The sequence below is a fragment of the Ptiloglossa arizonensis genome, chromosome 12, assembly GCF_051014685.1.
Source record: "Ptiloglossa arizonensis isolate GNS036 chromosome 12, iyPtiAriz1_principal, whole genome shotgun sequence".
Classification (NCBI taxonomy): domain Eukaryota; kingdom Metazoa; phylum Arthropoda; class Insecta; order Hymenoptera; family Colletidae; genus Ptiloglossa; species Ptiloglossa arizonensis.
The window spans coordinates 10,267,393-10,295,158 of record NC_135059.1 but is presented as its reverse complement, the minus strand read 5'-3'; the positions used below and the strand labels follow the sequence as shown (position 1 = coordinate 10,295,158).

The following is a 27,766-nucleotide window of genomic DNA, read 5'->3' as shown; positions in this document are numbered from 1 at the left end:
GAAAACCTCTATAACGCTAGAGACGAATTTCATATCCCACGTTAGAGCACACATAGACGTTATAGCAATTGCTATAATCAGTCCACGTTATAGCAATTGCTATAATCAGTCCACGTTATAGCAATTGCTATAATCAGTCCACGTTATAGCAACTGCTACAAAAGTCTCGATTACTATTCATTCCTTCAGCTACTAGTATCCCATCGAACTGGGTCTTTAATCGACCAAAGTTTCCCCAGTAACGTCGTCTAAACAATTATCGTGGAGATTCGAGGACCGAGAACAAGCTGAAAACCTGTATATAGCGTCGAAGACGAATTTCCTGCCCCACCTTATTTCGATACCAATTACCGAACCGAGCGAAATAATCGATTGTCCACCGCGGTCGTTTCGTGCGATCGGGGACAAACTTTCGGTCGACGGCGGCTTGTCCATTATTAAAACACGAGAGAGAAACGTGGCCCCGGGGCAATAAGGGCCGTGGCGCGGGAACACGGCGAAAGAAGCCGGTTACACGGCGACGGAAAGAAAATTACAGCACCGGCCGAAATGTGACACACGTGCGAGCGATAAGCGACGCCTACCAGTTTAAACCGATACATATTTTATTGGACCCGAAGCCCCGACGCGCGTATTGCGTGAACCGAACCGAACCGATCCACGCGTGTGCGTCATCCCGAATGACTGATAGGTAGGCGGGACGGCTCATCGTCCTGTCATAATATTTGAGCTCCTTTCGACCTAACGCAGACAGTGGCGAAAAATCGCTGGCCATTCGTTTCTGGGAAAATCGTACAACCTAGCGAGCGTTTTTTTTTTTTTTAGGGACCTCCGAAAGACTTTTCCAAGGGTAAATCGAAAGTTCGCGATAAGGTCTCCGCGCTCGGATATCTCGAAGGGGATTTTACGTTCGGATGTCCCGAAATAAAGGGTACCTTTGGGATTCAGGTATCCGTAGAAAAAACTATACGCTCGATTCTTTGAAAATTTGAAACAAATATCACTGGATATTGTACGTGGAAGAAATTGTTTCCAATTTTGAAATAAGTTACTTCGTGTATTTGTACGTGGTAGAGTTATTCGAGTGTTTGAAAATTTGTGCGACACAGTTTTCAGATAAGAACAATTCTAAGGAGCAATAACGTAATAATGGTTAAGCAGTTTGTATCTCCAGGTCGATCTGAAACGGCGAAAAGGCAAAAACAAAATGAATATTATGTTATCGGTCCACAAATACTGCAAGAGTTATTACAGTTTACGTTAATTACTACATGCCCGCACCCAGATGCGGTAAACATTATTTCTCTTTTTCTTTTAATGCAAATCGGTCTGTTTAGTCGCAGAAGTAACGAGATTACGAAAAAAAAAAAATGGTACATTGGTCATACGACTTGATTTATCGTTCGAATGAAAAATTGCACCTTGATTACAAGTAGAGACACAACTTGAAAAAATGATCCGTAAAAGGAAAACGCAAGGTTGTTATTGTAACAACGATACAAATTGTCTGAAACTAGTGTGTGTCGAAAAGAATAGTGTGTTTAAAGTGTATTCAGATCACGTTATTAAACGTTTAATCGAGTGTAACTAAAACGATTAAAAACGTGTTAACGAACGTTACTCTCCGCGATAGTGGAAAGAATTTTTTCTTTAAAAAAAATTAGTCTACAAATTTTCCTCTACCTTGAACGTTGCTCTACATGGTAACGAATAAAATTTTCCCATCGAGAATCAATATATTTCCCTTCGAATTTCTCCGAAGTGTTCCTTTTTTCGACGAGAATAGCTCTAGAAGCCTCCTTCTACATTGAACGTGACTGTCCGCGATAATTAACAAAACTTTCCATTGGGAATGAATTCTTCTACGTTCGAGTTTCCCCAAAGAGATCCTTTCTTTAACAAAAGTCGTTCTGAAAAGCTTCTCTCACGTTAACGCCGAGAATCGCAGAAACGAACGGCAAACGATCGCGAAAACGCGTCGATTAATAGATCCACTCGACGCGTGAGGCGTCGTAATTAGAAAAATGATGAGCCAGCGTCGAGAAAAAGCCTGAATTCATCAGCCTCGCTCTATCGCACGCGAGAGAAAGTCCATCGAGAGGGATAGCGAAACGTCACCGAGCAGGTATGCGCGTTTGCATCCACGGAATGCAGCAAATATTTTGTTTGCCACGATTCTGGTCTCTCGCGGTTCCCCGAGACCCCGACTCTAATGATCCGGTGCACGGCTTTGTTTTTCCTTTGTCTGGAGCGCGAAATCCGCTCAACGCGCGTTCTCAACTTTCCCCACGAGCGCCATTTTAATCTTTCAAGAAAGAAAATTTCGCCTCGAAACGCGAAACGATGGACCAACATCGCCCGAATCGGACGACGGTTTCTCAAATCGTGCAATTGTCAAAACAAAAATCGAAAATATTTCTATTAACGCACCAATCATCGTTGACACACCTCTAGAAAACATACAACGAAAAATAAATTTTATTTAGAAGAAATTTCGACACCGATTTATTTAAGAAAGAAAAGTACAAAGTAAGTATGTTCGTTCGATGAAAATTGAGAAGTTAATTAGGATGGTAACGTTGCGTAGAGAATATTGAATTTCGTATGCAAACAAGAGTGTAGATTAATTTTTCTACCATCAATTTTACAAATCCTTGGACAGAGATGGATCTCACGTTACACGTTTCTGGTTAATTTCTAAATGTCTTGCGCGTCGAGACGAACTTACCCCGATTGTTCAACGAAGGGAGAATTTCGTAGTGGATTCGTTGGAAAGAAACGAGGGACTGGGTTTTGCATCTAGGAACAAGAACGAACGGAGGCTGATATCGTATTTCTGACGGTGTTGTATCAGACGAAACTACTCCGTCTGCCGTAGGTGCCAGGCATGCTCGACGAAAATAGATCGAATTCACACGAGCTCTACGAGCCGATCGCACGAAACACCCCCGAGCCACCCTTCGAGCTATCGATCCGCCGACGCTCGCCCGATACCCTCTAATCCTAGTTCGATGCCGAATTTCCATTTCTAACGCGTTCGTATAATTCTCGAGGCAGCCGCGATACCGAACGCTTCGCGCCTGTTAAGGGGAATCTCCGCCACGGTTTCTATACTTTATAGCAAATTGGTCCGCGGCCTCTAAATCGTCACGTACGCGTGAAACTTATTATTGAAAATTAGCTCCTACGTTTTAGTTTATTTTAACCCGCGTATGTGTGTGTGTGATCCCCTATAACCGATAGCGGGCCGTTTATAGGAAATTATAGCAGGCAGTGCGCTATAAAATTTAACTAGAGGCAACGTAAGACGATACTAGAGTGTAATAAACTGAGATAGAAATATATGCATGCTGTCCAGAGAAAATCGAAGTTTGTTTTGAATAAATTGAGCATTCAAATTATACATGAAACGAACGAAAAGTACAACCCATAATCTTCCTTATCGGAATTATATTTAAAAACATTCGGTGCTACGAAAGTATGTCGAGAACTCTCTCTACTCGTTTAGAGAGTCTCCCTGATCTAATTTTCCATCATTAAAACTAATCGAATGGAACTTTTTCATCGAACAACGAACGACGACCAACATTTCCCCGATTGTCTTCGTATTATAGCAGAATAGAGTACGGTACATATAGCATACTATACATATTACGATATAGCAGGATTGTGAACAGTCGATACAAGCCTATAGCGGATACGAAATCTTTCTTAGTCTGCGATCCATAAATTTCAGTAGCCTACTCTATTTATAAATATAGCAGGATCGTGGGCAGCTGGTGCAACCCGACGGATACCAACGAAATATTGTTAGTGTCTGTCTTGTTCCGCGATAGGTAAATATCAGTAGCTCTACTCGTGTGCTCTACTCGTTGCTCTATCCTGTGCTATAGTCAACGTAAACCTGAACCCGTCGATGAAATTGCAAACCTTTCGTTACCACGGTCAATGACAGCGGTCCCTATCTGCGCGATGGCAGTTCCCTGGAGTCCTCCGGTGCCTTTTGCTGTCCATAATGGACGATGTCCATCCGATCGGTGGATGGAGAGAGGTAGAGGGAGAGGGAGAGGGAAGAAAGACACCGTACACGTATATTAATCGTCGTGTACAGGAAATTAACTTGGCCTTGTTTTATCTTGCATTCTGATGACTACATCTGCGTATCGCGAGAAACACATAACGCTACGCGGCTGTTCCGCGCGTGTATTAATTAAGTATGTGCGACTCGGTATGCGCGAAGGAAACGATCAAGGACACACTTTTACGAGAGACGGCCAGGTGCACGAGAGCTTTTCTGCGAATCATTGGTCAGTGTTGCGGACGTGTCGCGATATTGGGCTGCCCACTGAACCGGTGGACTCGCGACAAACACTATCACCGTTCTTACGATTGTATTATTAATTGCACTTTATCCGCGACTTCTGCGATCTTAAACGCATCCGAAGTTATCACCGTCAGTATTGCTTAAAATAAACGTCGAGAAGAACGTCACCGGTTCTGGTATTAGACGCAACACTCTATACAGCCTCGAACGCTCGTAACCAACCGTTGACACCTAACTCGAGGGTTCTGGATCCGCTTCTCCCCGAGCATCATTCGCGAATAAATTGAACTTAAAACAGTTTCGCTGGCCGATCACTTATCAACGTATATCCACGCAAGAACCCGACACGTTCCTTCCGTCGCGTCTAAAAATGTCCCCCAAGCACCCCAAGACCAGTTTGCGTCCCATCGACGACGTCGCGAAGGTTTTGCTCCTGTAACGACTGTCTTCGATCCTTCTCGTTGAAACGTGTCAAATAGTCCCCCGAGAGAGGCACAGGTAGGCAATTCAACGGTAAAATGATTCAGCTTAGGTACTTACCAGGCGTCGTTTCGGCTTGATGAGGGGTCGATTCTGGCCGTTCATTTTGTAATAAAGTCCGCAAGCGTTGCAGAGGTAGTGCCCGGTGCCGTCTCGTCTCCAGAGTGGCGTCGACGTTGCACCGCAATTCACGCACTCGCGACCCTCTATTGGAATTGCACCGGGGCAAAACAACGAACGGTATTAGTTCAGTGTCGAGATCGTTCGACGAGTGGAAGAAGCTACACGTTTATCAATGTCCGTGAAACAGCGGGCCAAATTCTACCCTCGAGAGACTGTAAGTTTTCTTTGTTCTTTGGCCACGAGCGTGAATTATTATTTTTTTTTTTTGGTTCGTTCTCTTAGTGGAGAATTCGAATGCTGATTTCACGGACGTGATCTAAAAGCACGTGCCCAGTGACTTTCCGAAATTTTGACCGCGGATTCGATTCGAGGGTTTTGAACGAGAATTGCGGAATTTGATTCGTTTGAGATTCCAAGGTTTGGATCGGTATTCCATGAATTAGAAAATATTCAATATTCGTTAGTTTCGGGGATAATGATAGAATTATCGAGAATCGGGTTACATCGTGTTGCAAAGAATCGTCACGATGCTCAAGTACAAGTGGACGGTAAGTGAATACTCGAATTCGAAGGTTTGCGAAAAATGTGAATTTTCAGGCGGTTCGTGAACATTTCTGGGGCATTTCGGAAAGCCAGTGTGCTCGACACATAAATACGATTTACAAATTCGGTGATGGAACTCGCATGCAATTGCAGACATACCATATCAAGCGATTACCAGAGCAAAAGCAGAGTCTCTTTAGGACCGTGGGCGTTCGAAGGACTCGTGGATCGAACACGATCGTCCGATAGCGGCTTATTAATAGCAAGGACAACTTTTCAGATAGAATCGGAGAAAGAAGGAAGAAGAGAAGACCTGGCATCGTTAGTCTACCCCCCACCAGACAGCACAAGGAGAGGGGACGAGGCCCAAACTTTCAGACTTGGATTTTTCCAACGAATACGTCGAACCGATATCTCTTTTTGTGTTACCAAATTACACGACGAATACTTTCGTGTCATTTTCGTGCAAAATTACGTACAAGGTGTTTCAAAATTTTTTGCTACAGCAACAAGACCCCATAGAACCGAAGTGGAGTCATTAAATGAAAAGAAAGTTGAAACTACGTTTTAACGTTAATCGTTTCTGTTTTTGAATTTTTTAAACAAGTCAAGATGCGAGTTTCTTTCATTATCATAGTTTGTCGCGTAATATTAGGGTGTCTTGAAAAATATTGCACAATTCTAGTCACTTTGCTAACTATTATTTCAACCTGAGAGCTTTTTGCGTTTATTGCAAACGTTTAACTTGCATTTTCGTTGTTCGTTCCGTTCAATTTTTAATCGAACTGCAAGAATATCAAAACTTTGAATTTTCGTATCGAAACCAAAAGTATTATTCTATCATTGTAACTATAATTCATCGAGCCCATTACACACCTTGCTTCGCTCGACTATAGCCTCTTTGGAGCAATGGCGAATCTTTTGAGCAGGAAATAATTTTTCCAATCGAGATAATCTTTAACATGAGACACAATTAAGAGATACACAATTGCTCCATTGCATTCTCCGTTCGTATTTGTAATTTCGTCGTTGCAAAAATCCGTCTGAAAATTGTGGAAATGGATGGTAAAAGGAGTCGTCGACTAGGAAGGACAACAATATTTCCCGAGCCGTGAAATCCGCGTCTCTCGAATCGTCCTTTGAGCTGCATCCTCCTCGGAATTAAACGAGCGGTGGCCATTACTGGAAAAGATCCCTATGTAAACTGCGCCGAGACATTTACAGACGCAACACGAGCGAAACGAGATCATTTATCGAACGCGATCGACGTGGCCAAAATATATCGAACCGAAACGAACTCTCGACGAAAAAAAAAAAGAAAAAAAATAACATCAAAATAAAGAGAATAGTCACACTCGAGCAAATTTACAATTTCCAACTTCGTCGCTCGATATTCTTCGAAGATCCGAACCGATATGGTTTCCTTGAAAATTGCTCAATTTTCTGTAATCACTGGTGCAAGCACGCCGACGACTCACAATTCTTTTCGAATGATTAAATTGTTGACGATATGCGAATTTTGTGCGTCAATAGAGAAAAAGGGGAGAAAATGTACACGCAGAGAAATATCTCGTACGATTATGTTAAAGTTCCATCTAATGAATATTCGTACAGATAATGTATACTTTGCGTAAATTTTGCATGTTTTTCACGTGTACGTAACGAATGGATGATATTCGAGTAGTTTTATCGGTAGAATTGAGACCGTAGAAAATGTACACGCAGAAAAATATCTCGTACGATAATGTTAAAGTTCCATCTAATGAATATTTGTACAGATAATATATACTTTGCGTACGTTTTGAATGTTTTTTACGTGTACGTAGCGAATGGATGATATTCGGTAGTTTTATCGGTAGAATTGAGACCGGTCGAGGTTTAACAAACTTTTGAGAGTCAGGTGGAATTTGGACGGAAACGCGAGTGAACGAGACCGAAGAAGCTGCCTCGTGCCGCTTTTGCCATAAACGGATGAATTATGATCCAGGATAAGGAGGCCGCGTGCGGTGTTTCGTCACGAATTCACCGCGGCAACTTTCGTCTCTCTTTGGATCCCGATTTCAGTCAACGATCGTCAACGAACGTCGCAAAATTTCAACGATAACCCTCTTCTCGGCGTTTGTTAACGCGATTTTAATTTATCTTTTGCGAAAAAAGAAACGAGCCACGAGTAGGTTCGATACGACGAAACATGGTCGGCAATTACTTCGGCCATTGATCGAATTAAAAAGCGCGAAACGTCGGAAGGAAAGCGATGCAACGCGACTGCAATTAATTGCAATTTTCACTTCTCTCGTTGGTTGTCTAGATATTTCTCGCAGAACGCACAACACGCCTTGCATTAATAATTAATTTAATAAAACGAGAGAAATCTTCGCTATGAAAAGAATCTGTTCTTTTTTTTTTCTTTCTTTCTTTTTAAATTCATTTTGCAACATTGCCATGCATACGAGGCTTCGATATTCAACCAACTGTGTTCGGAGCGAACACTCTCCAAAGGTATACCAGAACACGCACGAATGTTTTAGCGAGGTTTTTGTACATTTACCGAACGAAACGACAAGTTTCGATGGGAATATGTTGTTTCTTTTTCTCTCTCGAATCACTGGAACGTTTCACGTCGTGTCATCGTGTAAATTGTTTCAACGCATGAATAGAAAATTGGTGTTGCGTGTCTCGACCTACGTTGTCTGTTCAGTCGTAAGAATGAAAAATTCAAATCGGATAATTTTCTTCGTTCTTTTTCTTTCTCGATTTATTCGTTTATCTTCGGTGTACCAGGAGAGTCGGTTCAGACTTAAGTTTGATAAACGAATAAAGAGATGGTAAATTCGACGAGTATTTTTTCTGGTACACCGAAGGTTAAAATGGAGGGACACGAAACAGTACTGCTTTGAGTAATGTCGCAGTTTCTGCCTTGAGTTATGTCACGAAATTGTCTCCATCACCTGTCACTGCATCTCACTCGCTCTCACTGTTCCTCACTTTTGTTTCATTGTATAAAATCAAGCTCGGTATAGAGATAACGCTAATCAAATTCTATACGTCTTCCTCTCGTAATGTCAGTTCTATCCCAAGTTTCAACATTATGCAAAACAGTACTGTATATGTACACCGATAAATTCTTGAAATATTAGTAAAAAAACAGTAAAATCTATCCATGTGGTGACAGAACACATTGATACTTTGACGTATGAAATTTTAACAATTTTTACCAAAAGAACACGTCTAACGTGGTTTCATCGAATCGGAAATAGTGTTTTTTAAACGATACTATTGTTTTCTCTTGTCTTAATTGTTGAAGGATTCAAAGACACGAGTCTTTCTCAATTTGATAACTAGAGAATTAAGAAAAAACAGTAACTCGAGGGAAAAACGAGCCCATAATTTATTTTTAATAGATTTTGCAAATGAAAATTCACTTTTAACAAATTTCCAAACTTTTCCCCTTGATCTATGTTTCATGTAATGCCCTTTCTACCAACTTGAAAAAGATTCGTACGTTCAACTAATTCGAGAAGTAAGAAAAACATTGCTGATACGAGTAGCTATGTACGATTCGATGTTAACGAGAGCTTGACATACAGTAACATTAATAGTAAATTTTGTTGCACACATACATAGATTTCGGACGACGTCTCGACCATATTAATTTCTGACCTTCTTGGGCTGAAAAGCGCGCGGATTATCGTTCCAGATTTTTTTTCTTTCGTCGTAAATGTACAAAACAAACAAGAGTCCGTAATAAAAAAGTAATTCAAATTTATGTACATTTTCTTCGAAAGAAAAAAAATAAACCACCTCGTAATATCTCTACGGCTCGATGGACGTTCGCCGTTTACGTAGTAGTTAGCTGCGTAGAGAAACGAAAAAGACACGTTTTATGCGTGCACATGAAACCGGATGTCCATCAAGCCCTAAAGATTAACGTGGATCGAGAAACATGTTGCACCATATAGAAAGACCAAAGTACAATGGCAGCCGGAAGTCCACGGATATCAAACCATAGAGATGTTACACGAAGATGGATTTTTTGTTTACATAGTTAATGAACTTAAATTTGCATTAATTCTTGTGTTACGGACTCCCGTTTATTTCATACATTCGCGATAAAAGATGCGCCACGATCGTTCGCGTGCATTCCCACGTTCTATTGAGTTTACACCCAAAGATTACCAGAAATTAACATCGTTGAAGATCAGTGGCATGTACACGATCAAATTTACTATTAACCCTGTACATTGAGCTCTCGTTACCATCGAATTGCACCAATTGAGATTATTAAAAAAATTTCACTCATCTCTTCCTCGATTAGGCCCACTCGTGATCGATACTTCGTCGAACTGTGATTTTGCAAGACAGTTCAGAAAATTGCAAACCGTCGCCAAATATAAATGTGATCCTAATCGAGAATCCAGATTATTTATTAGCGTGTCCAGAGTCTTCTTTTCGCGGAAAATCGTCGTTCTTTCTTTTTTTTTCTCTCTCCATCGCGCCCAACGGGCAGCCTTAAACAAGCTGATGTATCAACGGAATGGCTTCACCGTCATCGAGGCTGGCGCACAGTGTGTAGGTGCGTGTGTGTGTGTGTCGTAAGTCGATTTAATTAGCGGACTTCCACGCCGCGAAGTCGGGCCATTGTTCCCGGAATTAGGATTTTTACCACGCCGTCCTCGCCGCAGACCGACTATTATTACTGCAATCAACGTATCCGGCATTTTTCAACCGTTTCATTCCCATTCCTGCCTCTCCTTTTCCTTGCTTTTCGTCTTCGTTTTAATATCAACTCCCCCTACAATCGACCTACATTACATTTTTTCGACAAGACTGCAAACCGTCTTTCAAAACGTTCGAAAGAAATTTTTCTAGCAACGGTACGAATCTTTTGGATTTTATAGAAAGAGCATCGAGCGGAGAGATTTTATTAATGATAATGATACCAGTCTTTTCGATTCTATTGGAAGAACAAGTGAGAGATTTTATTAATGATAATAATACCAGTCTTTTCGATTCTATTGGAAGAACAAGTGAGAGATTTTATTAATGATAATAATACCAGTCTTTTCGATTCTATTGGAAGAACAAGTGAGAGATTTTATTAATGATAATAATACCAGTCTTTTCGATTCTATTGGAAGAACAAGTGAGAGATTTTTTTTTGTAACAATACGACTCTTCGTGATTCAGTTGGAGGGCCATCAAGTGGATAAAGTGTTTTTTTACACATTTTTACACATACTTTGTTACTGCCATGTACTGTTGTACGATAAATGCGTACCATTGTTGCTGTTATTTTTTTTCCTTATTTAAGTTAGTATGCATCTCAATTCCTTCATATAGTTCTATCACACTAGTTTTTCTCGTTGATTAAAATCAACTATATTAGGAACTTTTTCGCTCGAAGTTTACTCGATGCTTAACAAATTATAAAGACTCATATTTCTGCGTTACTAAATAATCCGATACTCGATTAGAAGCAGACGGTTCAAAACACTTGGAAAAGATTTTTCCATTGTTATTCCAAAGATCGTGATCTATACCTTAAAACCTTATAGCTTTTGAGTTTCTAACGTTCAAAATAGACAACTTTGCAATTTATACAAGGTGAGCCACGCAACACGACCTTGTCGTATCTTTCTCACTGTTGGGAATAAAGAAAAGTAATGCAATAAAGAATTGCGTTACTTAACGATGTCTCAGTTGTCAGAAAATATTGTAACAATTCTGTATCGAACAACCGTATTGTTTTTCAATTCGTTTTCGATTCTTCGGAGAGTGTTCGGAATCCTTTCACAGTGTTCTCGTTTCCTGAAAAGTTTTCCAGGCAATGAAAATATTCTTTCTGGGAAGCTGGAGACTTCCACGTGCTTTGCACCAATAATTCAGCGATTCGAGGCACACTCGACCGTAAAATCATCGCACTGTTTCTGACTCGAAATCGTGAAAAAGTTGGTTGTGACTTCGACCTGTTCCGCCTCGGGGCAATCCGAGCGTAGAAAATACGTTCTCGCGCAATTTGTTCGATCGAAGCGATTACACGCGTTTTCTCGGTGTTGTAAAGAAAAATCGCACGAGAAAAGCACGGAAAACTCGTTGGTCCGTAGACTCTTCTCGAGAGGGAGATTTGCTGTGACAAAACCAAAAAACGTCAGCATGTAGCCACACCACATCGAGAAAAAAAAAACAGTACGTGTGTGCTCTTTCGCGCTTGTGTGGTTGTGTGATTAACACCTGGTGTATTTATAAAAGTACGTATATCTATACAGACAGAAAGATGGATAAATACAAAGTGATACAGGACGAGTCAGTTGAAAGAGGACTCCTGAATAACTCCGAGACTGTTCAAGCTGCGAAGGATCTCATCGGGACCAGAGTCGATGACAATTTTTCCAATCGACCTAGATAATAAATCGAGATAGTATCTTTCCGAGATACTTTGCTCCGTATTTCGTAAATTTTTACAAACGTGATAACTGCGAGCAGAAAATTTTCAAAGGATAAGAACTTTCCCACAAAAGATATTTATACCACGATTCAAGCTCAAGGTTTTCCTTCTAAAATGAATTTTGTTAAATCGTCGACCGTATTTGCATAAATTCGAACGAAAATATTAACAAATGTCCGTTTCGTTGGCAAAGTTCGAGACAGAAAATTATAATCAATTCGAAATGTACGAATAAAATTGTTCGCGACGCGGTGACTTTAATCGTAAACGGAATTTCTAATTTTAGACCAATGTTTGCAGTCTCTGAGAAGATATTCAGGTGCTCAGGAGTGCGTGTAACATTCCGGCATTCCTCCTTCAGGTGTCCCACCCTGTACATCGACGTACGTCGTAAAAATCAATCAGGTGTGGTGCTGTTCACGCTCGACCTCTCGCGGGTGCCACTCAAAAAACGCATATCAGTGAGGCAAAAATACAAAAATACACGATCGGTGTGTGTCTCCCTCTCGTCGACAACACTCAGCTCGAATTTCGAGGAAAAAAGAAAAAAAATATATATATATGTATAATATATACGTGTGTGTTCTTCAACGTTCTGATCAACGAACTGTAAGCGAAAGACGACCGCCACCAAAAGCTCGTCCAGGATCGAAACAAAATGAAAATTTCGGGAAGGAAACAACGACTCGAACCTTCGTTTCTTCTCTCGATTCGGTTCGAGCCTCTCGATATTTAACGAGAAGTCGAAAAAATATATCTCGATTCGACTCGAAGCGATATTTTCACCCATCTTGACAAATATCGATCGGTTCGAGGAACCTGAACGAAACGAAACTCGAGTCGAAGACAGAACAAAAGAAAATGATAAATTAACCGAGAGCAAATCGAGTAAACAAACCAAAAGCAAAATGTACATAGCCCAGGTGCACCATCGTTGTAATTTTTCACGATCACGGGACACTAGAATCTTTTCTTCATTTATTGTAAACATTTGGTCCAGTTTTGCGTTAGTCGATCTAAAAAAAATTGCGCTTTCTTTCGCGCGATAAAAGTATTCCGTACACCGGGACACGTGCATACAAGCAAAACTAAAGAGAACTCAAAGCAAAAACACAAAACCGAGAAGAAATGAAAAGAAAGAAAATAATGCAAAATAGGGATGCAGTCGTTTCCGGTGATATAATGTTCTATATTAATTGGTAATATTCGCTATTCGCGAGCAAATTCGCAGATACCGATCGAAGATAGAGACGAGTCGTATGAAAGAATTCGCCTGACCGGGTACGAATCATTCTACTGCGAAACATCTTAAGAATTCAATTACGACTTTTTCGTTTGCTTCTCGGTAAATTATTTTCGAATTTCTCTTCTATATAATTTTATATATCGTACGTTTTAAAGTTTAAAATATATCAAAATTGGAAATCGACTGCACCCTTACAGAGACCCCACCTCTCTTGAGTGTCGCGTGAAAATCTCCCCAAAAGACCTAAGGGTGAAGCACGAGTACTCTCGATATGCAACTGTCTTTACAAATGTGGATTTTTAAACGCCCTCCCTCTTCGCGCCATAATCGAAACTCCCAGATAAGTCGACAACAATTCGAATCTATATTTATCTCGATTAGTTTCGAGCAACAAAATTTCCCAGAATTCTCAAAGCAGGCTTGCCCTTTCCCCCTTCGATCAGTGTCGTAATCAGATTTTTCATCCATTAAGTACAATTGTTCTACTGCAAGATATTTGAAAAAAAAAACACTTTCTTAAATGCAAAGAAATATATTTTCTAGATTGGTCCAATTCCTTAAGCACGAAATTGAGAATATAATTGTAGCTTTTTCAGTACCTTTTCTATAAAATGTTGCAAGTAAACAAATTTGAGACAATAAAGAAATATCTGTTTTAAGTTGTTATCGTTTTTGTATAATGGTATAGTGAACATCAATTTTAAGAAAGAAACACCAATTTGGTACTCAATGGATTAAAGACACTTATCTTTGTCGAAAATTCCCTAGAATTCCCCCAGTACTCAACGAAAAATGGAAAATCGTTTAATACGCGCCCGTACCCACTGTAAATTCCCTAGAATTCTCCAAATACTAACTAGCGGGGAATCCTTAAGACTGTCAATCGACACTTAGCGAAAAACTGTGTAAAATTTCATTTCACAGAATTCCCTGGAATCCCTGTCAGCACTCGAGAGCGGTAGGTCCCCTTTTGACGAGGGTAAAAAAAGAAAATTTCCCCGCATCGCGAGCGTACTCTTGAAACAGATCGGAGAACTGGCGCGCGAGGCTGGTTCCAAACCGAGAATCGTCACAGAGATAGATTGGTCAGTCCGATCGAAAGAAACGAAAATTAAAATGAAACGTGGTATTCGATTCCCGTTGTTTCTTTCGATCTTTCGTTCGATCGGATCGCAGCCTCGCGGAGAGATTAAAAGACCGTAACCGAAAGTGAACCCAAAATGGAAAGAAATGAGAGAAGAGAGAAAAATAGAAAAAATAAGAAAGAAACCCAAAACCGAACGAGAAGGACACTGGGACGAAGAATGAACGAAAAAGAAAAACGAGAGAGAAAAAAAAAAAAATAATAGGAAAAACGAGAAGAATAATGTAACCGAAGGGAGAGTTTGAGGTGGTTGAGGCGTGCCGCTTACCGGCGGACGTCCTCGACTTGTTCCTGGGTTTTTGCTGCTGCTGCTGCTGCGCGGACGGGGAGCTCGGTGTGTTTGCGTGCGCGTGACCGACCAACAACTTCGAGTCGACGTTAACGCCGGCCACGCCGGTCGCGTTCCCTGCCGCGGCACCGGCGCCGGCGTGATGCCCGAATATACCGGTGACCGCGGCGGTCCCGTTGTGCGGATTGTGGGACGAAGACGAAGAAGACGACGAGGAGGCGCCGTGATGATGGTGATGGTGATGGTGGTGGGTGGTACTAGGATACTGCAGGTGCTGGTACATGTTATACGCGCTGGTTGCCGGGTCGTACTGGGATCCGGAAGTGGCATGGTGGGTATTCGAGGCAGCAGCGGCCGCGGCTGCGGCGGCGGCGGCGGCAGCGGCCGCGTAACTGTCCCTGCACGACGGTGAGCTCGCACCACCGCCACCACCACCGCCACCGGCCGCCACGCTGTTCCCCTGATACGCGGCCTCTTGTTGCTGTTGTTGCTGCTGCTGCTGTTGTTGCTGTTGCGTGGTGCTCGCCTGTTGGCTGCCGGACACGCTGCCCGATTGGTTATTACCTTCGCGCTGTTTCACCTGACCGCTACCGGCACCGGTGTTCCCGGTCCCACCGTTCCCAGGATTCGTCGTCCCGTTGTGCTGCTGGTGAGGCGGGGACGGGGCACCGTGATGATGTCCGAGCATCACGCTGGGCTTGACGTCGCACGAGCTAGCACCGGATGCACCGAGAGCGTCCTGGTGATGCATGAAGGCCCCCATCACCGCCGCGTGCGCGACCGCCGCTTGGTATTCGCTGCTGGCACCGCCTCCTAGACCGGACAGAGGATTGCTGGTGTTGTTGTTGTTGTTGGCGCTGCTGTTGTTGTTGTTATTCGTACTGGAGGTTGTGCTAGCGGTGATGCTGTCCGGTGTGGCGTCCTTCGGCGGTGTCGGCGGGAACGAGAAGAGATGGTGGCCGGCACCGGCTCCCCCGTGACTCGACAAGCTCCCGGTGGTCGGCGGCAGCGAGGAACCGAGCGGGCTCTGCGGTTTGTCGTCGCTCACCGCGCCACCGGAGCCCGTCGACGTCGGGAATCCCCAGGGCGTCTTCGAGGTGTCCGCCCCGCTACCGGAGAGCCACGGATGCAGCACCGAACTGTGAAAGTGCGGCCGACAGACCTGGCTCACCGGACCGCTCGTCACGCCGCTGCTCGACATCCTCGCTGGAACAACGGAGAACAGAAATAATACCACGGATTAGACATTGATTATTTTATTCTTTTTTTTTTTTTCTTTTTTCTTTTTCTTTTTTTTTCTTTTTCTACACGGATAGATGGAAATCGACTCGACTCGGGTCAGATGGAAATTAACTGTGCTTGGGAGAGACGGAAAGATCGTCAATTAAACGATCATTTTTCTACCCGAGAGGTGGGAATCGACTGGATCAGGGAACGATGGAAATCGATTCTTTCATCGACCGGTAGAACGATCACGGATCGGACGTTGATTTTACTCCAGAGAGGTGAACATCCACCCTTCGAGAGAGATGGAAAATGAACCTGGGTCGTCTATGACCGGCGTGGGTCACTACAGACCCGGTTATATCGGATCGTTCGGAAAGTCACTTCATTCTTTTGGTGAAAATGAAACACGATTCTTTTAGAGTGTATAAACATTTTATTAAATTGTATATTCTCCATTTTGGAAAACGAAATCACTCGAGGAACAATCTGGTACATTTTTTTCTATTTTATCGTTTCATCGAACGCCATGTTGGTTCCGAGATACACGATTTCCGAATTTTGAATTACTCGCGAGTGGATCGATGGGATTTTTTCCGAACACGGGTCAAAACAGACCCATGCTCGGTCGACGGAGGATCAATAACGTCAGGAATGGATATATTTTGCGAACGTGGGTAAAAACAGATCCAAGTTCGATCGGTAGAGGTTAGGTAACGCGGAGAGAAATATATTTGGTGAAGTTAACGTTAAAATATTGGGTTGTTCCTCAAGTGATTTCGTTTTCCAAACTGGAGAATATATAATTGAATAAAATATTTATACGCTCTGAAAAAAATCGTGTTTCATTTTCACCAAAAAAAAAAACGAAATGACTTTCCGAACAACCTAATACAGGCTCAGAGAGTCAATAACGTTGGGAATAAATATACTTTGCAGTTCCGAAAGTAATTCTGGACGTAATTTAACGCGATTGCTCGCGTTCTCGTACTGTTAAACAACGATGGCATGCGTGTGACTGTTTCTTGAAAGGGTTTCTTGAAAGTTCTTCGAAATGTAGAGTCACTTGTACTGTCGAGAATCGAGAAAAATAAACGCAAAAGTGATCCAGACTCGAATGTTTCGATTCGCGAATAAAGAACTCGAACGAACGGAAAACCGAGAAAAAATTACACGTACGAGCTGACTATGTTGTCAATCTAGTAACCTTGTACGTAACAACCGACGTATAATCTATGATACCGATCGCGAAGGCCTTTGTCTTGAGTCGAAACGTCGAAGAAATAAATTACGCCAGAAATTGCTCTTGGAATCGTTAAGGAGTTTGCTTGGTTCCTGAACGTACAACTGGTGGGGGGGAAATCGAACTTGGAGCAGGTTCGAGGGGTAGGCTTTTCTTTTACTTTTTTTTTTAAGCACGAGGGGAATTAAAATACGAACGAGCCTGTTTATGCAGCGTGTCTAACGTTATTTGGCATTGCGCGCACACGTCCGTGAACTTTCGTTCGTCATTGAACGTCATGAACGAGCAACAAGTGCCAAGTTCGACTGCTCGACGCATCGGCATTCAATTCTTGTATACCTAAGAGAAGGCTTCGAGCCGATCGTAACTTTTCCTGAAATTACAAGAACAATTCGATAACGATTCGATCATCGACACGTCGAAATCTTCAATTACGAAAGCAAATATTTCTTTAATATTCTCGACCATCCAAGGTTTCCTTTCGTGCTTTGTCTTCCAATTGGAAATTATAAATATTTCTATCAACAATTACTGTGCAACAGAAAAAAACAAAGAAATTGTAACATAACACACTGTGTTGTACATTGTTCCAATTCACGTCAATCAAATCTTTAAAAATAATTTCACCTGTAAATAATCATTACTCGACTAAAATTCCCCTCGAATATTAGCTCACTTGTTACTTCTTGTACATTTCCGATTAGTTTCGCAAAAATTTATTTAATTTTTCATCCCCAATTCGCCAATCGACGCTCCCTCTTACCCTTCATTATTTCTATACTATTCGATCTCTGCGATAAAAATGTTCTGAAATTTCCCACGATATTTCTGACCGAATGACCATTCCAATTCGCAATTGACCACCGTTAGAACCAATAGGGATCGTCCGAGTGGAACGGGGCTAGAACTGGCGACAAGCATCGCTGAAAATGGAGAGCGCAAGATCTCGGGCAACAACGATCGTTCCCCCGTTGAAAGGAAGAACCTGATTCGTGCGTGCGCGGAATGATCGGGTTTTATGCCGATCGTAAAAGCACCTAATTGCGGGAGACATCTTAATTAAGGCGCGAGGCCCGCTCGCTTGACACGCGCTATTATTGGTCTTTTTCCTCGCCACCCCCCACCCCATTTCCCGTGGAATCGTTCGCCTTTAAATCGCCTTATACGCGACCAGACTCCACATCCGTCGGTTTACACGCGCGGTAATTACTTCTTCGTTAGCGATTTCAACGCTGCTTCCATCCGCCTATCCTCGTTTTTATCGTGCGTAGGTATTCCACGAATTTGTCTACGTTAACTAACGAACAAACCGTGTTTCGTAATTTATCAATCGGTCGCGTAGCAGGAATCCCAGCACCCCGTTAAGGTCCGTGCTGGGTGTGCTTCTCTTTACTCGAATTACGTTTTAATTAGTCCGTGCTCTAATCGCTCGATCTGGATCGAAACTAGAATCGAAGTGGCGGTTGGAAAAAAAAGAATAGATAAATGGAAGATGATCCGTTGCTCGCGAGTGAACTGATTCGTAATTTATCGATCGATCGCATTCGATGTGTACCAACTCTCCTCGGTTGGGTCTGAACCGAGTGTGTTGAGAATTTTATTCGAATTACGTTTTAATTAGTCCGCGTTGCAACCGCTCGATCTAGATCGAGACTAGAAACGAAGTACTGGTTATAAAAATAAGTAGAAGAGATCGCTACTCGCAATTTACCATTCCGTAGCGTTGAAAAAGAATCCTAACTCCCGGTTAGGTATGGACTGAGTGTACGCTTTATTTGAATTACGTTCTAATTAGCCTCTGCTGTAATCGCGGGATCTAGATCGAAAGACCAGAATCGAAAAATACCGGTTACAAAAAGCAAATAGGAAACAACGATTCCAAATTCAAATATGGAAAGATATTGTATCTAGCTGGCTCTAGGCTAGATGCGCCACGCTTTATTTGAATAGGTCCTAATTAACCTACGCTACAACAGCTCGATCCCAAAGTACTGGTTACGAAAAAAACAAGTAGAAAATCGCTACTTGCGAGGAAATCGATTCGAAATTTACCATTCGATCGAAAGAATCCTTATCCTCGGTTCGAGGTTAAGTGTACGCTTTATTTGAATTGCGTTCTAATTAGCCTCTGCTATAACCACTCACGATCCGGATCGAAACTAAAACCGAAGGACTGGTTGAAGAAAAAAGCAAGCAGAAAATAACCACTTCAATTTCGAATATTCACCGATCGCTACTCACGGGGAAACTGCATCGTTATTTACCGTTCGATCGCGCTATAAGAATGTTAACTCTCGCTTGGATACGTGCTAGCTCTACATTGCTCTTTATTTGAATTACGTCCTAATTATTCAACACTGCAACCGTTCGATCCGGATCGAAACTGGAAGTAACGGTTCCGATCCGATTCAAAGTAACGGTTGCGAAGTGTAAGTTGAAAATGACGAGCCCTATAGTTTCGAGTGTTCACCGATCTCGTTGCCCGAGCAGAAAATCATCGCGTGGAAGATGTACGATTCGTCGTGCGCGAATTTACGGCTCGGGGAGTATCGGAGACGGTAGTCGGGAATCGCGCGTAAACCTGCTTACGTCGGTGAAGTCGGACGAAGCATACGATCGATATATCGCGTGGTTCTTGCCAGCGTTCGCTCCGACTCGGCGGCATACGCTGATAACGAGGGAATGTTTTGCCAAACTCCACCCTCGTGACTACCACCCCCGCGACTCCGTTGAATTATGGGCATTAATTCGAGCTTCGAATCACCCCCGTGTTCCGTATTCCGCGCTTCGTGCCGCGAAAAACGACAAATTTATCGCTGACTTTAACTACAGGTGGAAGAACGAAACTTGGATAAATAACGTCGTCGTTGTCGTCGTCGTCCCGAGCATCTTTAATGGAACGTCCTTGGCTTCGGGTCGGTGTCATCCGACATAACTCGATTCAATGAAAAATAATTTACCAATGTTCTCCGGTTGTTCAGCAAAATTGAACGAAATTTGAGAAGAAGTCCGAACCACCTCGACAATTCACAGTGATGGAACAGTGAATTTAGAATAACTCGATGTCATTGAGTGTCTACACTGTTGATTCTTAAATTTTCGCTGTTACTGTTACTGATTCCTTGAAGTTTAAATATTACTAGTATTAATTCCTGAATTTTAAATATTACTGTTATCGATCCCCGAATTTCAAATATTACCATTGTTAATTCCTGAATTTTAAATATCATTACTATTAATTTCTAAATTTTTAATATTACCATTATTCGTTCGTGAAATTTGAATATTACTACTATTAATTTCTGAATTTTAAATATTACTACTATCAATTTCTGAATTTTAAATATTACTAGTATCAATTCCTGAATTTTAAATATTACTACTATCAATTTCTGAATTTTAAATATCACTACTATCAATTTCTGAATTTTAAATATCACTACTATCAATTTCTGAATTTTAAATATCACTACTATCAATTTCTGAATTTTAAATATTACTACTATCAATTTCTGAATTTTAAATATCGTTGCTATCGATTCCTAAATGTTAAATATCGTTCTTATCGATATCCGAATTGAAGAATTGAAGATTTCGAATCGTTTCCGATGAAATCTCGAACGGATGGGTCACCCGGCGCGGTCTCGTCGTTGCGCCCTCGGGTCTGCTCCCCCCTCGCGCTCCGGCGCTCAATTTCCCTCGACTGACGAACGCGAGGCTCTATCGCGATCAACGGTTTCGTTTAGCTCGAATCAACGAGGATCGCTGTGCAGTTGACGCGATTGCGCCGGCGAATGGGAAGATGAACGGCGTTGCGGAAATTCGTCTAAATTTAGGAACATGAAACGTAATATGTATTACGAGCAGCGAGGGGGCGGGACGGGCCGGGGTGGGGCAGGGATGGTGGGAGATGAGCACGGACGAGATGAGCAGCTGCAGCGTCATGCAATTAATCGAATGCACACGATGCCCCGCCTGTAATTGGATCTACCGCGTTCTAGCGTTGCACCGATGGAAAGTAAACAAGTAAAACGAGATACGTGAATTCTTGCAAATTCGCGAACAGTGGACGCGATTTCTACCGCAGTGTGTATCTCGACGACGAAACGAAACTTCCGTTCGTGTCTTGAGAATAAATGGAAAAAAAGTGAACGACGATCTTAACGAGAAACGACGCGAAAAAATTGCCGCGAAGAGGAAAGAACGAACCGAAGAGCCACTTCGCACTCCATACGCGGTAAAAACTTCCATACCGAGGGATATTTATCATCCTGTTGCCTCTCTCCCTACCACGGCCCGGACCGGCGAGTCTTTTTCGTTCGTTTCTACGCCACTTCTCGGAACTTTTTCAGCCCCCCTATTTCCTTTCCATCGTTTCTCTCCTGCGGGCTAACGAGACTCCCGGCTGGCGTTATCTCCGAGATAATTCCGTCGACTCGGCGATTTCGTCCGTCGACGATGGGAAACGCGGCTGAATTAATGGCGGCGATCATCGGGTCGCGCTCCGTCTCGCGACTTCGCGGTACCGTTGCATTCGTTTCGCGCTTCGATTTCAAACGTTTCGACGATCTATCGTGTTTTCACGTGGGAGAGATCGAGAAAATCGCCACTGAGTCGCTCCGGTGTGGATTTTCGCAAAGGTCGATAATGTTTCGTATCTTTCGCGTATCTTTCGAATTTGCGAAAATTCGTTCCAAAGCGTTCGCGATTGGAAGGGACAGTTGTCGTTCGATTAAACGCGAAACGGGGAAGCTTCCAGACCGTTTTCCATTCGCGAGTTCTCGAAATTCTAAGAGCCAGCCGTGGAACAATCGCGATCCATAAATCGCAGCGCGTATGATCGCGGTCGTTGAACGTGGCACGCGTGCCCTCGTAAATTTCGTCGGGGAAGTTGGCAAACGTCGCGACGCCGACGGAAAAAGGAGAAAAAGCCGGAGGAACGGGCTCTCATTAAGGCACGAGGAGCTCCTTAGGCGTCGATTCCCAAGGCGCTCGTTTCGAAACAGGTCGCCTCTAATATGGCGCCGCTTTTCCAGCGTTGCCTTTTTACTTTTCTCGATCGTGAACTTACACCGCGTTCCGATGGAACCGGACTTTTTTGTCACCGGCTCAGCTCTCTACAGGGTGATTCGGGAAATTCCAACCGGGGACGATATTTCTATCATTTTTAATACCACGAAAATACCAATCCCAATCCTCGACCCCTACACACAATTCCTTGGTAAGACGATCGAAAAATTCCGTGACTTGGAGAACGGTTGGTGTCATCGACAAAGTTGAAAATTTAAAAAAGAAAAAAAAACAAAAATTTCCCACGAATCAGATATCGCGTAATTTTTTTTGTACATTGTTCAACGATGAACAGATTTTCTCTCTCCACCTCTGGAAAATTGAACCGAGAACGATGTTACCACAGTTCTCTATAACTCTGAAACCTCGAAAATGAATTCGGTTACTGTAACGTTTCTATAATTTCCAAAATTACGAAAATTTGAATTGTAATCCTCGACCAGTGAGATATTTTTCTAATTTCGAAACTACAAAAATACAAATCCCGATACTCGAGTTACACACCGTTTCTCGAGAAAACGATCGAAATAGCTTACGACTCACCGGGAAAACTTATGTCATCGACGAGGTTAAAAATTGAAAAAAGAAAAGAAAAGAAAATAACAAATCTCCGTTTAATATACGTACATCGATTCCGTAGAGACGACGCTTCTGTTTTCACCGTAGAGCGGAGATTCGATACGCGAGGAGGAGAGAAAGTAAAAAATTCCTCGACACGAATTCGCTGTATCTCGAAATTCCAGGAACCCCGTGTCCGCATCCGTCGAATTCATTCCGATCGTTGGACGATAACCGCGAAAGATCCGCGCGATCTAGATCGTGGCCATTAATCGCTTACTCGATCGCGACGAGTCCGAGCAGGCTACGCCCACGCGTGTTGAAAATATTCGATCCAATAAGTTGCACCGGTCGAGATACGACATTCCGACTATTAATATGATAATTGACTCGTCGACCGAATATATCTAGCGGTAGATCGAGATCGCGATACAAACGCGCAACAGGAAATTCATTTGGTTTCTTCGACGCGACGGACGACATTGTAACGCGCTGACAGATCCAGAAGCTTTCGCGTTACCTTTCCACCGACCTATCGTGAATTTTTTTCCATCGCGTGGTCTCTCTATTCGCAAATTTTCCGGGAAACTTTTCCCAGTGACTCGTTTCTCAATGACTCGTTTCCAGTGAAACGGGGACTCGCCCAATCCACGAGATTCGTCGAAACGACGGTTGAACCCGCCCACGAAAATCGCGTTTGCGCGTTACGATTTCTTCCTCGATGGTACCGCGGCTGCATACTAATTTCAAACTGAAATTAGAACGATCAGAGCGCGTACTTTCCCTCCATTTTCGCGACACTGGACCCAAAACAGTAGAGGGGGCGAATATCGGAAAGTTTCTCGCCGCTGATACCGTCGAATGCGATCTGTTCTTAATTGGCTCGTATCGATGGGACAAGAAACGTCAAGTGTCGAGAAACGAACGAAATTTGAATCTAGAAACGTGAAATATCGAGTTTGTCCATATGGAGAGTAAAAGAACGCGAGAATTTAATCGGTTCTGAGCGAATTCTTTGTTCTCGTATTTCGAGCATTGAATCTTTCTTGCTGTGGAATTGGATTTGAAATTTGTGTGATCATTATCTCTGGAAAATGAAGAAATTGGTGATAAATTGACAGATGAAAGATAAAGAGTATTGCACCGTGGATAATATACTGAAATATTTTTGTTAAATTCGCGGAACGATTGTAATTTTCTGTTAGAATATTTGTGAATACAGAGGAAGAGACGAGGAAAAGTAAAAAGACTCGTAAGGGACAAAAGTTGTTCGAATGTAACAGCGAAGTACAATGTACAATGCATTGTTTTTCGTTTGATCTCCCACAAAGATTCCTCGCGAGTGAAGGAAAATCATTGTAGCCGTTGTAATGATTGTTTTTTCCAATAATGTATCTATCACCGGAGTAACGGTGTAGTTGTATCGTTAAAGAAGGAAGAGCACGTGCGTGTACATAGATTAAACGCGAACGATACAAAGACGTACTTATATCGTTCGTATATTATAATTTCGTAGTTGTTGAGCAGCAGCCATCTTTACACGTAGTCCCGATCACCCGTACGAAATTAATGCTCGCTTTAAGTATTGTTACGAACGTTAAAATGTCGCGTTGCTCCGAGAATTAAATTAATTTTACACCGAGGAAAGAGACGATACTACAAAAAGGGAACACGTGTAATTACGATCAGTGTCGCGACCATACGTTTCAAGCGAATAAAATTTTATATCCGTGTGTTCAAGTAACAATTGCTTTTCTATAATACAAATCGAATCTGGTTTTATTTTTCGAAGAATGTTAAATAGTACTTAAAATTTGTTTAAATATTCCATCCAGGGGGATACACACTCTACCCTCCTCTCTCTACATCGATTGGATAGTACACCACACCTACTAATTCTTGTCCAATTTTTCAAATGGAACGCAAGAATAAATCATGGATTTATTCATAATAACAAAGAACTCGCTTAACCCATTTTCATCGTTAACGTATGTATAAGTATTGTGAGTGAATAGCAATAGCTGATAACAAGATGACACGATTAAATTGAATTTTTAGAATTTTCCATTCCATGTTTAGAAAATTTCACTGATTCGTTGCTAAAATACACGAACCATACACTGTTATTTTCTAACTAAACGGGGGAACCTCAAAAATATATAACGTGCACGCAAGAATTTCTTTCTTTACTATCATCCTTGAAAAATTATTGAAATATTAAGTTTCTTTATACTTTCTCAAGTATTTGTAGTCAGCTTCGATAAAAAAAATTATCAAATCGAAAAAGAGGACGAGACAAGTATACACGTAGATACGTAGAATAAATAGAAACTTTATTCTTTATTTTCATCTTTGAAATCTCACCGAAATATTAAGCTTGTAATACTTCTCCAAATATTTGTATTTATATAAGAGTAATCTGACTATAACAGTATATCTATAGTATATTTAAACTATAACAGTATATCTAACAGTAACCGTAATTTCCAACCGAGAAAGAGATCAAAACAACTATACACATACATAAACACTTTCTCCTTGATACTCCCCTCGAAAACTCGCTAAAATACTAAGTTATTACTTCGTCAAATACAACTTCCAAAATTTACCAAAAAGGAACAAATCTCTTTAAGATCATAATCATCGTTCTTTCTTTCTGCGAAAATGAATCACACCCCGAAATAGCAGCTCGATCGAATCAATTGTAAAATGGCTGTGTAAATCGGGAAAGTTGTGTTCGTCGTTCATTGAAGACGAGCTTTGAGACGTGAAAAGATCGCAACATGGATTCGTACGAGATTTCGTAAAAAGGAGCGCGCTTCTCTGGCAAATCCATTTCGACACGGGAAAGAAAAACACACGTTTCAATGGAAACGACGGAGGAAAGGAAAACGAAAGAAAAGAAAGAAAAGTAGAAGAAGAAAGTCGAAAAAGAAAAAAAAACCATTTTCGCGGCGAGTCCTCATTCAACGGTCGAAATTTTATCTCGCGGGTTGCAGCGATTTATCCTCGTGAATGGAAACTCGCCCGCGATACACACGTGGCGCCGGTGCATCGCGGTTTATCTCCGAGTTTGGTCAGCAGCATTCGACATCAAAGCGCGGGCTGCTACTCCAAATAATTAGTCGCCCGGAGCGTTGCCGACTCTGGCCCGCTTTTGTGCACAGGCGTCGGGAACGAGTTCAAAGGCTCGAAAGGATTCAAAGAGCCCCGCTTTCAAAGGACGAGAACTGTTCGTGTCCAACGTGTGGGTGGAACGAGATGATAGGGTGGTATACCGCGAGAGGGGTGGTTATACGCGGGCTCGCGGAAAAACGGAATAAAAGATGAGCATCATTGAGCTCGTGCGTGCGTGCTAGCGAATTTCTCCCGAATTCGACTACCCCGGTTACAAGATCGCGTATTCTAACCTATCGTGTTCTTTCTACCTATATTCTTATCCCCTCTACCATTCGCAGTAATCGGTGAATTTTTATCGACGGATCGAGAATCGATGCCAGCCGCGAGGATTCTCCGCGTGTCGTGTTTCGCGGACGCTCGCTTTTCATTCAGCGGAGATCGCGCTGGATAACGCGCGAACGGTTTCATTCACGGCGAGCCACGCTAGGAGAAAATCGCGTCGAGAAAGGAAATCGCGGTGAATTATGCGCGTGTCGTTGGTATTCGTTGCCAGTTGAACGTTTCTAACTCGCGTTTCCTAGAGCCTACGTCTAATTGTTCTCTCGGTGCGTCGCCCCCTGTTCGAGGAGTAAGTCATCGAAGAATCGGTGTTCCGCGTTCTGTCGCGGGTTTCCACGGTTAGAGCAAACTAGTGATTTCGGAGAACGGAGACGATACTTCCGTTTTCTCGAGGATCGCTCGAGAGCGTTTCTTTGGAGAGGATTCGAACGAAATTTAGAGAGAAACTTTGTACAGAGACTCCAAAAGGGTTCTAGGTATACCTATTTTAAGAGCATACGTGGAAATTATAAAGAACGATGCCAACAGCAAACGTGGTATTCAAAATTTTATGCAGGAGCCAAGTATCGTTGAAATTTCTCGTTTCCAGATTCACAATTCCATAGTAATGGTAAATTTTTCCTCGAACATTGAATGCGTAAATGCTTGCAATTCCACGTTGATAACATTTTCGTGAAACACTTTACTTTAGAATATCAATAGCTCCGTTTCAAGTAATCATTGGTCTGGAAGAATCGCTGAGATTTGTCGTTTGTGGGCTCGCGATTCCATGACGATGGTAAATCGTAAGAATGTTATAAATATTTAAACCAAGCTGCAATTGCATTTCGAAAGGAAAATGTTTGTAAGGAACTACGCGTTTCAATTTCGAACCCAATTTCACGGAGACGCCGCGCCTAAATGTACGCAATTCCGGCTTAACGCTCGGTTCCCGCTAAATGTTAGCCCTGTTCGTACGCTACCAACGAAACGCGACTTATCTTCGATCATTAAAGACGCGTAAAGATTAAGGGTAGTCATTTTCGTGAAAATACCACTGCGTCGCACGTCGTAAATCGTCGAATTACGATGAAAAACGAGAGCAAAAGAAAAGTAAAGGAAAAATAAAAAAAAAAGAAGAAGGAATAAAATGTTCCGAAGCCTACGGAAGAACCGCGCCTCGAGAGAGAGAAAGAAAGAGAAAGAGAGAGAGAGAGAATGGAGCTTGTAATAAGATTCACGGTGCACACGAAATTCCACGAGAAAATAACGTCTCATTTCGTCGACCGCCACTAGCAGCTCCTCGCGTAATAACATGCAATTTCACCCCGTGTACTTCCCCGGGGCTTATCGATTTTTTTCCCTGCCCGCGGGCATTTTCGGACTGCTCGACGATTATTCTCCGAGACGAAAGAAACTACCGAAAGGTGTACGAACGTTACATTCCCGTGGTAACTAAAAAAAATTATTCAAATTTCGTATTTCGTTTCATCGAAGAATCGCGGATCGTTCCGTGGCGCGTTCCAGAGAATCGAAGCTAACCTCTCCGTATCCGGTATACGGGGCGGATCGAGGTCTCGCGGCATCACGGGACACCGAATCTAGATCCACGAAAAAGTTTCCGTATCGCGACGGGAAC

General features: G+C 42.4%; 1 protein-coding gene across 1 annotated transcript in view; it reads right to left on the bottom strand.

Annotated features, from left to right (window-relative positions):
- Positions 1–27,766, bottom strand: part of LOC143153279 (uncharacterized) — a 118,586-nt gene that overhangs the window by 84,573 nt on the left and 6,247 nt on the right. The window contains exons 2-3 of the mRNA XM_076324291.1: positions 14,574–15,800; positions 4,868–5,010 (exon numbers count right to left, since the gene is read on the bottom strand). Coding sequence (XP_076180406.1) covers positions 4,868–5,010; positions 14,574–15,800 — 1,370 coding nt within the window. The remainder of the gene's footprint in view (positions 1–4,867; positions 5,011–14,573; positions 15,801–27,766) is intronic.